The sequence below is a fragment of the Aphelocoma coerulescens genome, chromosome 14 (assembly GCF_041296385.1).
Source record: "Aphelocoma coerulescens isolate FSJ_1873_10779 chromosome 14, UR_Acoe_1.0, whole genome shotgun sequence".
NCBI lineage: Eukaryota > Metazoa > Chordata > Aves > Passeriformes > Corvidae > Aphelocoma > Aphelocoma coerulescens.
In genome coordinates, this window is record NC_091028.1 from 1,751,298 (window position 1) to 1,764,618 (window position 13,321).

A 13,321-nucleotide genomic window follows, 5' to 3' on the forward strand; every position below is an offset into this window, starting at 1 on the left:
CTCAGCAGCAAGGACTCCAGGAGCTGTGACTAGGCAGAGATGGGTAAATTCGGTTTTAAACCTTATCAATAGTTCAGACAACGCTGTGGATGCCAGAACACCACAGCAATTGTGAGTTTTTGTGAGAACATAAACTATGCATGAGAGCCCTGTCCCTTCTGGCCAGGCTCTCCAGGAGGAGTCCAGTCAGGGTGTCCCCTCCTCTGAGCCCTTCTGCAGGACTGGCAGAGCCTGGCTGGGTGTCACTTGGGCTCCTCCTGCCACAGTCCCCTGGCACACCTTTGGGAACATACCAGCATGTTTGCTGTCACATAAACTAGCTGTCATCTTACTGGTGTGTGTGCAAGACAAGAGCTGCTGAAAGGTCCCTCCCTCTCCCTCCAAAGGGCCCGTGCCAACCTTGCAGCTGGATCAAATAAGGAAAAACCAATCAATCTGTGCTGCACACAGTGCAGAGGCTGTCCCTCTGCCTGTGCCACAGACTTTGGAACTGGAGCCCTTCTGTGCTCTGCTAAGCCCAGCCTAAGGCTTAGGCTTAAGTGCAGAAATTCATTTACCCCAAATGCCAGCAATAGCCGAGCAGTGTCCAATGGTGACTTGTTTATTCTACCACGTCCCTGGGTGTCAAAGATGTTACTAGTCCTTTTCCAAGATGGTCCATGCATTTCCAAGTCATGACTGACACGGCTGGGGCATAGAAAGCCTTGTCCCTGTGTGTGCAGGCCCCATCTGGGGCTGCCCAGATCCTCTTGAAAGCTGGAACCACTGTGGGGGGAGAGCAGCCAGTGGCCAGACATCCCCATCCCTACTGAGTATGAAGAAAAGGCAGAAGCAGCAACATGCAGCTAAGTCCCATCCTCAACAAGCCCAAGACAATAAAGGAGGGAAGAGAAGTGCTGGAAGGTCACAAAACTGAGGCCAAAAGGTGGGCATAATAGCTCCAGGGTTGATGGCAGATCAGCTACAGAATAAGAACATCATTCCCACTTCCAGTCCCTAGCATGCAAAAACCTCACCCCAAAACCAAGACAAAGCCCACAAGACCTCTGCAAGCAAACCACACTCACACGTGGGGCTCACAGCAGGAGTCTGGACAGCACAAACATTGGCAGAGGAGCTCGGAGCAGCCCTGAACCAACACCCTCCCGGTGAGGTTATTTCAGGGTGAAACAGCCCCCCGCCCACAGGGCGTTACCCACAGGCAGAGTTTCCAGCAGAGCCTCTCCAGTGCCCAGCTCTGGGGGTGTACTGGGAGCATTACACAAGGTGAGGCCCAGAGCTACTCCAGAGCAGCTCTGCAGCACGATCCTGCCACACAGCCAGGGCCAGACAAACTCACTGGCTTCTCCACCTGCTCTCCCTCACACCAAAGTGGGCATTGGCCTCCTGGGACCCATTTTCTGGCAGAACCATATTCCACAAGACAACAGTGACTACACCCCCAACACCACGTTCACTGCTCCCTCTCATCACACCCCACATCCTGTACCTTTTTGTTTAAGAACCGCTTAGGGTGGGGATGGTCATGAAACGTCACCTACAGCAACTGAGGCCAGGGACCAAGTTGTTCCAAGAGCAGAATACAAAGCCAGGACACATTGTAAATGTGGTTTAAAACTGTCTTATTTGGGGTTTTGTTGTTCTGGGTTTTTTTCCAAGCCCTCACCAGCCTGTGAGTAAAAGGGCAGAATTCACCTATCAGAACTGTTTGTTTGTGGGCAAAAGCTGATAGAGGAAGACTTGTTGCTTCACCTCTTGTCAAACAAGGCAAACGGGCATGGAAATCACAGGTGGCCAGGAGCTGCTGAAAGCATGTTCAGAGCAAACAGGTTTAACCAAATGTACTAATCCAACACCAAACCCACTCCCAGGCAGAAGGCAGCTGCTGGGGCCAGCACCCAGGTTATGCATGTACCCACAGATGCAGGATTGAGGTCATCTCATTCCATGAGTACTTAAAAAACAGGCAGCAATATCTGTAAGAAGATACCACAGGTGCATTATCTTCCATCACAGCTCCTACTATGCACTTACAGAAGTAGTTACTGTCTCTGTCATCTGTAAGTGATACCAAATTGTTCAGAAAAAATGTGGTATGAGGGCATCAACATAACAGATGAAAAAAGGGAATTCAAGCTATTCAAATAACGACTGATGAAGTCACCCAGCCTTAAAAAGTGTGTACAGCAGCACATTAACAGCAGCAATTTAACTAGTCAGCTCAGAGCTGTGAGCCACGGGAAAAATCCCTTCCAAACAACACATGAGCTCATCAGTTTGAGTCATGCATTCAATTACCTACTCTTTAGAGACAGAAACAAATTATCATCACCAACAACAGAGGTCAACCAAACACAGGTGGACTCACCCCAGGTCTGTGCCTTTCAGTGTCACAGTTTGCCTCACAGTATTACTACTTTGTTTTGAGCAGGGTGATAGAAGTTCTATAACAACATCATTGCAAAACAGCCCAGCTCCTGCCTGCAGAGCTGGGACTGAAGGTCAGCAAGCATGTGATTCTACCTCGGAGATGCTGTCCCGCACTATAGCTGAGCTTTGGGAACAGGATCAAGAGGTCTCGGTTGTGACTGGGCGTGCAGGAGACCAGCACCGCTCCCGCCCCCTGCTCCTGCCTTCATCACTTCCTGCTCACGGCAGCTCACACACAACCCACCCTCGCTGCACCGCTCCCTGGGAGGCAACAGGAGCTCCCCATCATTTCGGTGTGCAGCAGATGAGCGGGAGCTGCTTTGGGCAGGAGCTGAGCCCCACGCAGAGCCCAGGGCCCCGCACACGGCTCGGCTCGGCGAGCTCTGCCAGCCCCGGGGAGCTGCCGCGGCGCTTGGCAGCTCTGGGAGACATCCAACGAGCTGCCAAGCACCTCGTACTGACACACGTGTAGAAACAGAGAGAGAACAAACGCCTTGCAATTATCTGTAGTTACCCAGATTTGTAGATTTTCTCTTGAAAAACATACTCCATCTTCCATTCATAGACGCTTCATTTCAACTGAGAGGGATTTCCATTTCGCCTGGAAGCCTGCTCACATCAGTTCCCAGGCATCTTCATCTCCAGCTGAGAGGGCTTGTAGGTGGGGATCTCCGGCAAATAATTGCTTGTTTGGTTTTGTAACCAGCCAAAAGCAAAACACTGATTTGGAGACCTCTGAGAAGCCCGGATTTGCAGATTTCACTTGTCCACTGCCTGCTCCAAACCCAGCAGCGTTTGAGCAGCTACGTGGTCCTCACATAGAGGAACTCTGTTCTGGGCATGCTTAAGGGGGACAATTACATCAGAAAATGGCATTTGAAGCCAGGAGCAAATCTGTTCCTAAAGCTCCAACAATTTCAGCAGACACCCGGGAAATCCCAGAAACAGTCCAAAGTCAGTCCAGAATCAGGGATGTGAAGTGGATTTGTGCTTTAGAAGAAAATCAAGAATGATTTTATGCACAGAAGCGACAACAAACAAAAGAGTTTCTTCATGCCTTGCAGTTCAGATCTCCATAAAAACTACACAGCTGCACACAGAAACAAAGGCAGCCTGTGAGGGAAATCAGAGGGCACCATAACAGTCTGCATTGTTGCTGGATGACAGTACAAACATCAAGATATGCTTGGAGACAAAAAAATCTCCAACACTCAAAAAATCCAAGTATTTGTCCAAAATACTTTCAATATCCTATCCCTCCATAGTTTCATTTCTGTGGACACTGTGCAGGGAAATGCTGCTCTGCAGCATCAGACCCTGGTGGCATCCCCACACCGGTGCATGCCAGGCTCAGGTGCACACCTGCTCAGGGGTCCTGCAGAGGTTGCCTCTGATGCCTGGGATCTCCATCCACACCCCAGCTGGCATCTCCAGGTTTTGCCAGCAACAAAACAGCATCTCCAGACCAATGCTCCACACCCAAACACCCAGAGAGAGCTGCAGCCCTTCAGCTGGGTGTAGACAGGTTAAGCAGACACCTGCAGAGTTCCCGGAACAGCTACAGAGATTCCACTCCCCAAGAATTTCTCAGGCTCCCGTGTTTGGTCTCGCTGCACCAAAAAAAACAAGCCCTGTGCCAGGAAAGGGCTGCTCCATCCTGGAAGCACCAGGATGGCTGCTAACATTGGTTTCACCTTTCCGTGGGCTGTTTCCAATAACAACAGACCTCCAGGGACCTGACTTACAGTGCATGGCAGGTGTACTCAGTGCTCCCTCGTCCTTAAAGGATGGACTGGGCCTGTTGGCACAGCAAGCACCTCACTACACACCTGTACAAACTCTGCTGCCTCGCAGCAGCTCTCACCAGCATGAAACCAGGTTTTCAAAGCCCAAATTGGACCTTCTCAGATCCCCTCCTGACCCACAGGGTGAAGATCTCACTCCAGCTACCCTGGCAGCCTCTTTGGAGCACAACTTTTGCTGCCACCAGGAAAAAGCCAGCATTTGACATTTTTAAAATAGAAGAAAGTATTGAATTTAAGTCTTCTAATCCAGGTGAGCCCTACAAGAACACAAGTGTGTCTCAACCCACAGACGTGTTCCACAGCAAACACATTTGCTGGCAGGGTGAGTAGCACAGGTAAGATCTACCCTGCAGAGTTTCATCTCCTTGTGCCAGAGCACAGGCCTGCAGTTTCCTGGATGGATTTTACCACCAAGTTACTCAGGCAGTTTGACAATGTAAGAAAAATAACAACTCTTGGGACAAGAGAAGATCTAAGATTAAGTAAATGGTAGGCAAAATTATGGGGGGGGGTGTTGTTGCATTTTCTTTGTTTGTTCATTGTGTGGTTGGGGTTTTTTCCATCTAGTTCTGTCTTCAGCTCACTCGGCCTCCACTCGGGAACCATGGGCAAAAGGCCTGTTACAGGTGCTGTTACAGCTGCACTAAAGGAAACAAGGCAGGGTAATTTCTGCGTCCAGGACTGAGCAGGGAGCAGGGGCAATCACCTGCACAGAGAGGCAAGTGGTACAATAAAACCCTCAAATGGGCCCAGGAACTCAGAAGCTGGGCTGGAAGCGAGTTAAAATCCCTAAAAAAAGATTTTTTTTTTTTAAACTCTGAACTTCATTTAAAAGGTTACCCCAAAGATGCTCAGAACCTTCTGTTAAACTGCCATTTAAGTACAGTGTCCCCTTTCTGCCTGTCTCCTCCTTAACCACTGTCGGTTTAACCAGCAAATATGTTTGAATTGCACGAGGATTTTTGTCCCAATTCAATGCCCAATACTGCACAGAACATACAAGATATTAAGAATTTCAGGTGTTGTATTTATAGGAGAAGAGGTGTCAAAGTTTTAAAATGATCTAGCAATGTCTAGGATGGGCTGATGGAAATGAAACAAAGACGAGATAGAAAAGAGGAAGAAAATCTAAAAAGCTGTGGCTACGTAAAAATACTTTCAGCAAATATAAGCTCTGTAGGAACAAACAATCTCTGAGGAACAAACAATCTCCGAGCTATGTTGCAACCTTACTATTTACTACAACTTTTGCAGAAGCAAACAGACTCTTTGATGGAGGTTTCTTGCCTTGAGCCACCACCCTCTGTGCCCCAGGGTAATTTTCTTTCAGGTGAGTCTCACCTTACAGCAAAGCCTTTAGCAAAACAAAGCTGAAGGTTTTCACATTGGAGCTTCCTTCCTCCTCCAGTGCCTGCAATCACACAGGAATTGATATGACATAATGCTCCTGTAAAGCTCGAGCTGGAGTGCCAGAGGACAGCAAGGGGCAAAGGGAAAGAAAACCAGATTTGAACCAGCAAGGTTATAAAACCACAGCTCAAAGCCTCAGCTCAGAGCATAACTATTCTCAAGTGCAATGGAAAGATGCTCTGCTGTTCCGAGACAGGGAGGCTGCAGAGGAAAATATGCCAGGGAACAGCTGGAAACAAAAGCTGAAGGAGGAGGAGGAGGAGACCATTTTCCATGGTCTTTCCTATGCAGCTTAAATACCGAACCAACCAAAAACCCCCACACCAGGAGAGGTGTGGACAATGTTGGTGTGGAATCTGGAGAGAACAAAACCTGCCTGCTTTTTACAAACAAAAAACACAGAGAAACCTTTAATCCCAGTTATTAGAAGAACATTCCACCCATTTCAGCTTTGTACTGCTTGGCTCACATCACCTTTGTGCACTCAGGGCTCTGGAACATGTTAACAGCCATAAAAACACAGCTTTTATAGAGAGATTAGAGGTGGTGAGAACTCTGCAGTGCAATCCAGAACTTTGCAGAGTAGGTTCTCAGCTTTATAAAACCCCAACCCTCCTCAAAAGTTCTGCACAATAACAACCTACACTGTTCTGCACCCCTAATCCTGACTAGAGAGAGTCACCAAACCTGCCAGGCACTCAGTTTGGGGGTTGGGTTTTGGCTTGATGGGGATTTTTTTGTTTGTTGGCTTTGTTTTGGGATTTAAGTTTAAACCGCAGCTGGTTAGTCCCACAACAAGCAGAGCTGGAGGTTCAGCACTGTATCTTTGGAACTATTTTTCACACAAAGGTTATGTAGTAAATAATGGAGAAGTAAGAGATGCTGGAGCTGTTTCTGAGTTGCCTGCTCTGATGAGATCAGCTTTGCATCTCTAATGACAGGGAAGTGAACATCCCTGAAGGACACTGATGCAAGCCCTGGCAGACAGCGGGAATTGCTGCAACAACCACTCTGCACTCTGCAAGCCATCCGAAGAGATTTCCAGCAGCACAACCAGCACAGTCCAGCTCAAACATTTCCTGCACATCAGCTATGCAGCCACTACAGGAACGTGATGGCTGGGCTGCGCTTGGAACACTTTACCTCAATCCTCCTTGCATCAGAGTGCTAAAGCCTCAAACTAAAACATTATTCCAAAGAACAGTCCTGCCAGAAAACAAAGAGCAGTTTCCACTGGTGTGCAGCAGCTGAAGCAGTGGGGCAGCCTGGCCAGCTCCTGTCTGCCATCGATGGGGACAGCACTGCTCCAGCACAGCAGGACATGCCTGGTGGGACCGGGCCAGCTGAGGGAGGAGGAGGCAGCAAAGCAGCCCCAGAATCAAGGCTTCCCTCCCTGCTGATGCCAAAGAGAGCCCTGGCAGTGCAGCAGCACCAGGATGAGCACTCAGCTGCCATCTGAAGCCTGGGCTCAACACCTGTAGCTCTCATGTCTATACCCAGAAGGTGCCACTACATTGGTGCTGGCCCTGTCTGAGGTTTTACTGCACACGGGGTCACCCAGCAATTCTTGTCTGCTCAGGAGGGTAAGCCAGTATCAAGAGAGGTCCTGTGCTTACACGAGTTCAAGTTTAGAGCAGAGCTGCTCAGCCACACACTTTTTAAGGCTGTGAAAAGTGAACCAGTGCAGCAGGACCTCCAGCCAAACACGGCAGCAACACAGCAGCCACAGATCAGAAGCAAGAGACCATCTCCATGGTCAGTCTTGGAAACTCAGCAGGCAAGGAGCAGAAGCACTGGGAAACATCTCCTCACATGCCCTCCACTGCAGCGAGGAGGATGAGACAAAGTGTCTCTTCACTCCCTCCCTGTGCACACTGCTGTGGGACAGGTGAGCTCCTGGTTGGCATGGAACTACCAGGGGAGCTCCTGGTTGTGCACTTGTGCCTGAGGGGTCACAGGGAGAGGAATTGCTGTAAAGGAAGACTTCAAAGGGACATCTCAGGGATCTCCAGATTCAGACAGCTGCAGAAAAACAACCAGAGGGAAAAGACACTCAAATAAACAACCTGGTAATTAACAGCAGTCCCCAGGCAAACAGTGGCGGCTGGAGGGAACCAACCACCTCCAAGGGCTGGGCAGTGTCTTCAGCTGCCTCTCCCGTTCCTCCTGGCCAGGGAAAGGGCAGGCAGCTGCACTGCCCCAGCCCTTGCTCCTGCATGGAACCCCAGCCCTGGTGGGCTTGCTGCTCCTGCTGCCCAGGACCTGAATTCCTGCACTTCTGCTATGGGGGAAGAGCGACTGGGAAAGATCCAGTTTTCACCTGAACCACAAAACCTGTCGGTAGCTATTGCATTGAGCACTTTTCCCTAACATTGCCTTGGGTCTGGGTAGCAGTGAGGTACCAGAGCACCTAAGGATGGTGCTCAAATAAAGGTACTAAAACTCAGCCAAGGGACAGGGTTGAAAGAAGGTGCTGGGGCTCAGTGCATTAGGGCTGGTGCCAGCACCGCCCCTGTGCAGAGCAGGGCTCTCATTTCAGCTTCCGTGTGCTCATTGCAAGATCAGAGTGAGGACATTGGCTGCATCCTCATCACTTTTTTAATACAAGCTGAGGACAGGGAAAATAAAAATAAAAATCCACCCCCTTTCTAGTCAAAGCCATCTGCTCCAAAACACGCTCTGCTCTCTCCCTAACACACATTTCTGCTTTCCTGTGGGAACAGCAGCAGGTGAGGGGGAAGGCAGCCGCAGAAAAAGCCCTCCATCATGTGAGGAGGGAGCACATCACCCTCATGTCTGCGTGGTGAGCCCAGCCCCGGCCCTTTCCTGGGCACCGTCACTGTCTCACACGGCAGCACTGGCCCTCGTGCCTTCCGAGCACAGAGCGCTGCCCTGACTCACCTGGGGCTGGCTCAGGGCTGGCTGCTGCAGCAAGCCAACAAACCAGCTGGGTGAGATCATTTCAGCACATGAATAACCAGCTGTTCGAGAGTGGATGTGTGACACGGTGGTGACAAAGCCATGGGTCCCTCAGGTGAGGAGCAGCCTCGTGCCCCTTATGCTGGGCACGCACACCGCCCCTACTTGCACATGCAGCTCCACCACATCTCATGTCCCAAACCACCCTGTGACCACAGACATTTCTGTCCTGCCTCAGTACTTGGGGATGGGTGAGGACAGACCCCAAGTGAGCTGTTTAAAGACCAAAGTGAAAAGTGATCTGTGTAGAGGACTCATATCCACAAGTAAAGCACAGTTTCACTCCGAGTCTGGTGTAACCCCTTGGCTCGTGGCACAGGAGCCAGAGCAGCCCCTCCCTGCACCTGGGGAGAAGGAGCCAGTGCTGGCAGCAGAGGGCACTCAGGGGAAATGCAGGATTTTTGGTTCCCAGGTGAGATCCTCCAGCTGTCCAGAGCAGCAGTGAGGCTCTAAAAACAGCATCCTGCCTCCACAACTACAGATTTGGGAAGGGAGGGTGAAAGCCGGGAAGAAGGACAACACTGGAAGCCCAGAAGAGCATTAATGTTCTCCCCATCAAAACACTAGTAGGAAGGCTTAATTCAGGGTCTCCTGTGGATGGCCAAAAAAACCCAAAAGCTAGGTCCAAATCAGTTACAATACCCAGCCACAGGACAAAAGCAACACTCCCTGTTCCTCACAGGGAGTGTGCTTGGCCGATGCTACTGGAGACTGATACACTCCATGCTGATAGCTCCAGCATGAACCTAGCAAGAAACACACAAGTGACAACTGGACCTCCAATTCCTCCTCAAAATGCCACCTTTAGGTCACTAAAAGTTTCATACTCAGGGCCCTCACAGCTTGGTGCAGCAATGGTCAGGGCATCCCTCACACCTCCTCCTGCAACAGGAATAACAACCACCTCTGCTCCCACAGAGCAGGTTTATTTTGCCAGCAGTTTAAAGAAAGGACATTGCTGAGGCCTTGCTATGCACCACAGGAACTGCAGGGGCTAATTTAAGATGTGCCCGATTTAGAACGAGGTGCCAAGCTCCAAGGCTGTGCTGAGAAGTGACACTTCTGTTCAGGGCTCCTGAAAAAGGATGGACAGAAGCACCGATGGTGCTGTATGACAGACACAGCTCCCACTGCATCCAAGGCTCTCGGATCCCGGACACAGGCAGGCAGAGGCTGCTTACAGCACCTAAAAACCAACAGAAAAAGGGCTTTTCATCTCTCAGCTGTGTGCTGATCCAACACCCAGATGCCCATGGAAAAGAGAGGAATCCCTCAATCCGTTTTCTACAGGCTGGGTAAGAGCAGCAAAAATACAGAGCTACATTTACAGAGCTTCACTTCTAAGGGTGTGCCTTCCCCGAGCTGGAAGGACAATCCATTCCATGCTGCATCACAAAACCTGGCTGCTTACAACTGTTTCCACACAATAGAGTAAAACCAGCAGATCCCAACCAGACAGAGAAGGCAAATGGCTCCCTCCCCTCCCTGCCAAGGTCAGGGACCTGAGCTCCACACAAGATGTCCCCACCACAAGAGCAGCCCAAAGCACACACCAGCACAAGCAAGTTGTGCTTTCTTGCACAATAGTGGTAGATGATACAACACTCATTTTAAATTGGGACGTGGGATCTGGGAGGGCATGAGGAAGAGGACAATGTGCTTACAAGCAGATTTACAAACAGAAGCTCCACATAACATTCCAGCATTGCTGTTCTGGGATGGCATTAGGTACGTGTCAAAGAGAATGCCAGGCTCAAGCTGTTCCCAAAATCCAACAGCCTTTGCTCAGGGGATGGTGTCTGTCAGGGCAGGGGAGCAGCACGCCCTGTCAGCACGTCCCAGCTGTGCCAGAGACACAGGGAGTTCCACTGCCAAGGCTGTCAGCAGCATCAGCAGGATCAGATTCACTTGGATATCAAAGCCACTCCAGCTGATTATCCTAAAGGTGCGTCGCTTCCCAGAATCAACAGAAGCAGAGACTATCAGAGCATATATTACTGTGAAACAACAGTATGTGACCTAATTCTCTAATTAGGAATGGGCTCAATTGCCCACAGAGGACAAGGGAAGGTTCTGAAATTATTCACTGAGGTTTCTTTTTCCAACAAAAAGATGCTGGTATTTAGTTGCTACAAAACAGTGGGTTCTGAGACAAAGGGTCTATAGCCATAGCCAAAATCCCTGTTCTTTGGGTTTCATGCCTATACCAAAGACCCCACTTTACTTACTCTTTACGCCTACCCTGTCTGCTTCAAGCCCACTTCAGTCAGGAGACAATTCCAACTGTAACACTCACTTAAAACAACCACCCCGTTACACTTGGCATAGTAAACACCAACCCCTCGGAGCAGTTCCACAGCTCCCAGGTGAGGCAGGTTCTCCAGAAACACAAACTCTCTTCAGGGAAGCTCTAAAGCGCCCAGCACCTCCTCGAAGGCAAACCACACCAGCTCAGCCAGACACCCGAGGAGATGAACGATACCAAAGGCTTCTCCTTCCCGAAGTGCTGCTCCCATTTCAGAGGCAGCTCCACTTCTGAGTCACTACCTCCCCGTAAATCTCCGTGGAGCAGGTGCACACTTGCATCAGCTCCTGGAGCGCTGCTGGTGGCTCCAAGGACCGAGGGCGGTCGGGGCCGCACCGTTCTGCACGCTCCGAATTTGGCCAGCACGGAGCACCAAGGAGTTCCCGAATTCCTCATACAGGCACCTGCTCCTGCCGTGGGCTGGAGTGATGATGCAGGGAGGGTCTGAGCCCTTGGGGAGGTTATTGTGCACGGAGGAGGGGGAAGGATGACAGATTGAAACCCACAGCAGGACCCGCACCCCGCCAGGCCGTGCTACACTGTAACTGCAGGAAATGCACCGCGCCACTCCTTGGCTCTTAATTACGGTCTTGTGATACCGTAGTTAATGGTCTGTCAGGGGCTGCATTAGGAACCTCGACGCCGGCAGGAGGTGGATCAGCCAACCCGGCCGCTCCCGGTACAGCCACCGAGCCAGAGCGGCTCCGGGCTGGGAATCAGGCTCCAGTTCTTTTGTTACAGCCCCTGCTTCCTCTGGGAACGGCTCGGTCCTTGTGGCAGCCGGGGAGAGGGAGGGCAGCCCTGCCCTGCGAGCGGCACCGCTTGGGAAGGGTCCGGCTTCGCATCCAGGGATTACATCAGACACCAGCCCCTCTACCCACATTCTCCTCTAGATTTGGGGCATTTCAAGGAGCTGAGGAGGCATCTGAGCTGTCTGCCACGCGCTGCGCTCCCAGTTAATGGAAAAAAAACAAACCAAAAAAAAAACAAAGGAAAAAGCAAAACAACCCCTCCCTGCCTGCCAGCTCGGCGCTGGGGTACGGCCCTCGCGGGTCTCCGCGGGATGCGGGTGACAGCAATGGCGGGGGGAGGTGACAGCGACAGAGGTGTGACAGCGATGGGGGTCCTGCGGCCCGGTTCCCCCCCAGCCCCCCTTACCGTTGCTGTAGGCGTAGGGGGACTCGGAGGCGCCGTCCTGCAGGCTCTCCAGGATCTCCCCCTTCCCCACGTCGCTGTCGCCCACCAGCAGGAACTTGAGCAGGTAATCGTAGCTCTTCACCGGGCTGCCCTGGGTGCCCATCCTGCCTCTCATCGGCGGGGCGGCCCGGCCCGCATCCTCCGCCTGCCAGCCTCGGGCTGCGGCCTCTGCCCCGCCGCCGCTCACCGCCGGCCGCGCATCTTCCGCCGGGGCCGCGCTGGGACCTGCGGCGGAGGAGGAGGAGGAGGAGGAGGAGGAGGAGGCGGAGGAAGGGCCCGGCCCGGCCCGGCCCCGCAGCGCCCCCGCCGCTGACACGGCCCCGCTCCGCCCCCCACCCGCACAAAGCGCCGCCGCCCCACGGGGCCCCGCGGCCCGAGCCCGCCCCGCCCCGCCCCACCGGGCCGCAGCACCGCGCCGGGTCAGCCCCAGCTCCGGTCCCGCCACCCACCTCAGCCGCGCCGGACCGCCCCCGCCTCACGGACCCGCCGCGTCCGCCCGGGCCCAGGCGGTGCCTCGGCCTCGCTCTCGCCGCTCCCATAGGCTGAGCCGTGCGTCAGTCAGGAATGGCCCCGCCTACCCCACAAACTCGCCGTTCCCATAGGCTTAGCAACACGTCAATCAGAAACGACCCGCCCCGACGCGTCCATCAGCGTTCGGGGGCGGGGCCAGCGGAAGGCTGGGCGGTTGCGGACTACAGCTCCCTGCATGCCTTGCGGGAAGCGGGGCATGATGGGATAGTGAGTCGGGCGGGGGGAGCCCCCGACGGGGGGAGAGGCACCCGGGACTGGGAACCCGGGATTGGGAACCCGGGATTGGGGGACATCCGGGTGTGCGGGGCACTCAGATGTTATCCAGGAAGGGCGGGCATCCAGGTGTGAGCTGGGCATCCAGGTGGGAGGGGCACGTAGATGGGGGGGCATCCAGATGTGTGGGGCATCCAAGAAGAGGCGGCACCCAGGATTTGGGGGCATCCAGGTGTGAGACGTGTCCAGGTGGGTGGGTATGTGGAAAGGAGGGAGGGTATATAGGTGTCCTCCACGAGGAGGGGTAATCCAGATGTGGGGTGACAGTCCAGGAAGAGGGGCACCCACGATTTGGGGGCATCCAGGTGGGTGAGCGTCCATTTTAGGGGGAGCATCCAGGTGCAGGTTCTGGGGGTGGGAGGTGTGTGCACCCCATTGTCGGTGGCGCAGG

At 52.8% G+C, this 13,321-nt stretch overlaps 1 protein-coding gene across 2 annotated transcripts in view; it reads right to left on the bottom strand.

The window, feature by feature from the left end:
* RAB40C (RAB40C, member RAS oncogene family) overlaps nt 1-12,626 on the bottom strand; it is a 37,027-nt gene extending 24,401 nt beyond the window's left edge. The window contains exons 1-2 of one of the 2 annotated variants that reach the window (XM_069029851.1): nt 12,576-12,626; nt 12,088-12,351 (exon numbers count right to left, since the gene is read on the bottom strand). In XM_069029851.1, the coding sequence (XP_068885952.1) occupies nt 12,088-12,241 (154 nt within the window). In that variant the 5' untranslated portion in view covers nt 12,242-12,351; nt 12,576-12,626. Of the gene's footprint in view, nt 1-12,087; nt 12,410-12,575 lie in introns of those variants that run through there. The other variant, XM_069029853.1, reaches the window with a different exon arrangement.
* Nucleotides 12,627-13,321: the final 695 nt, after the last annotated feature.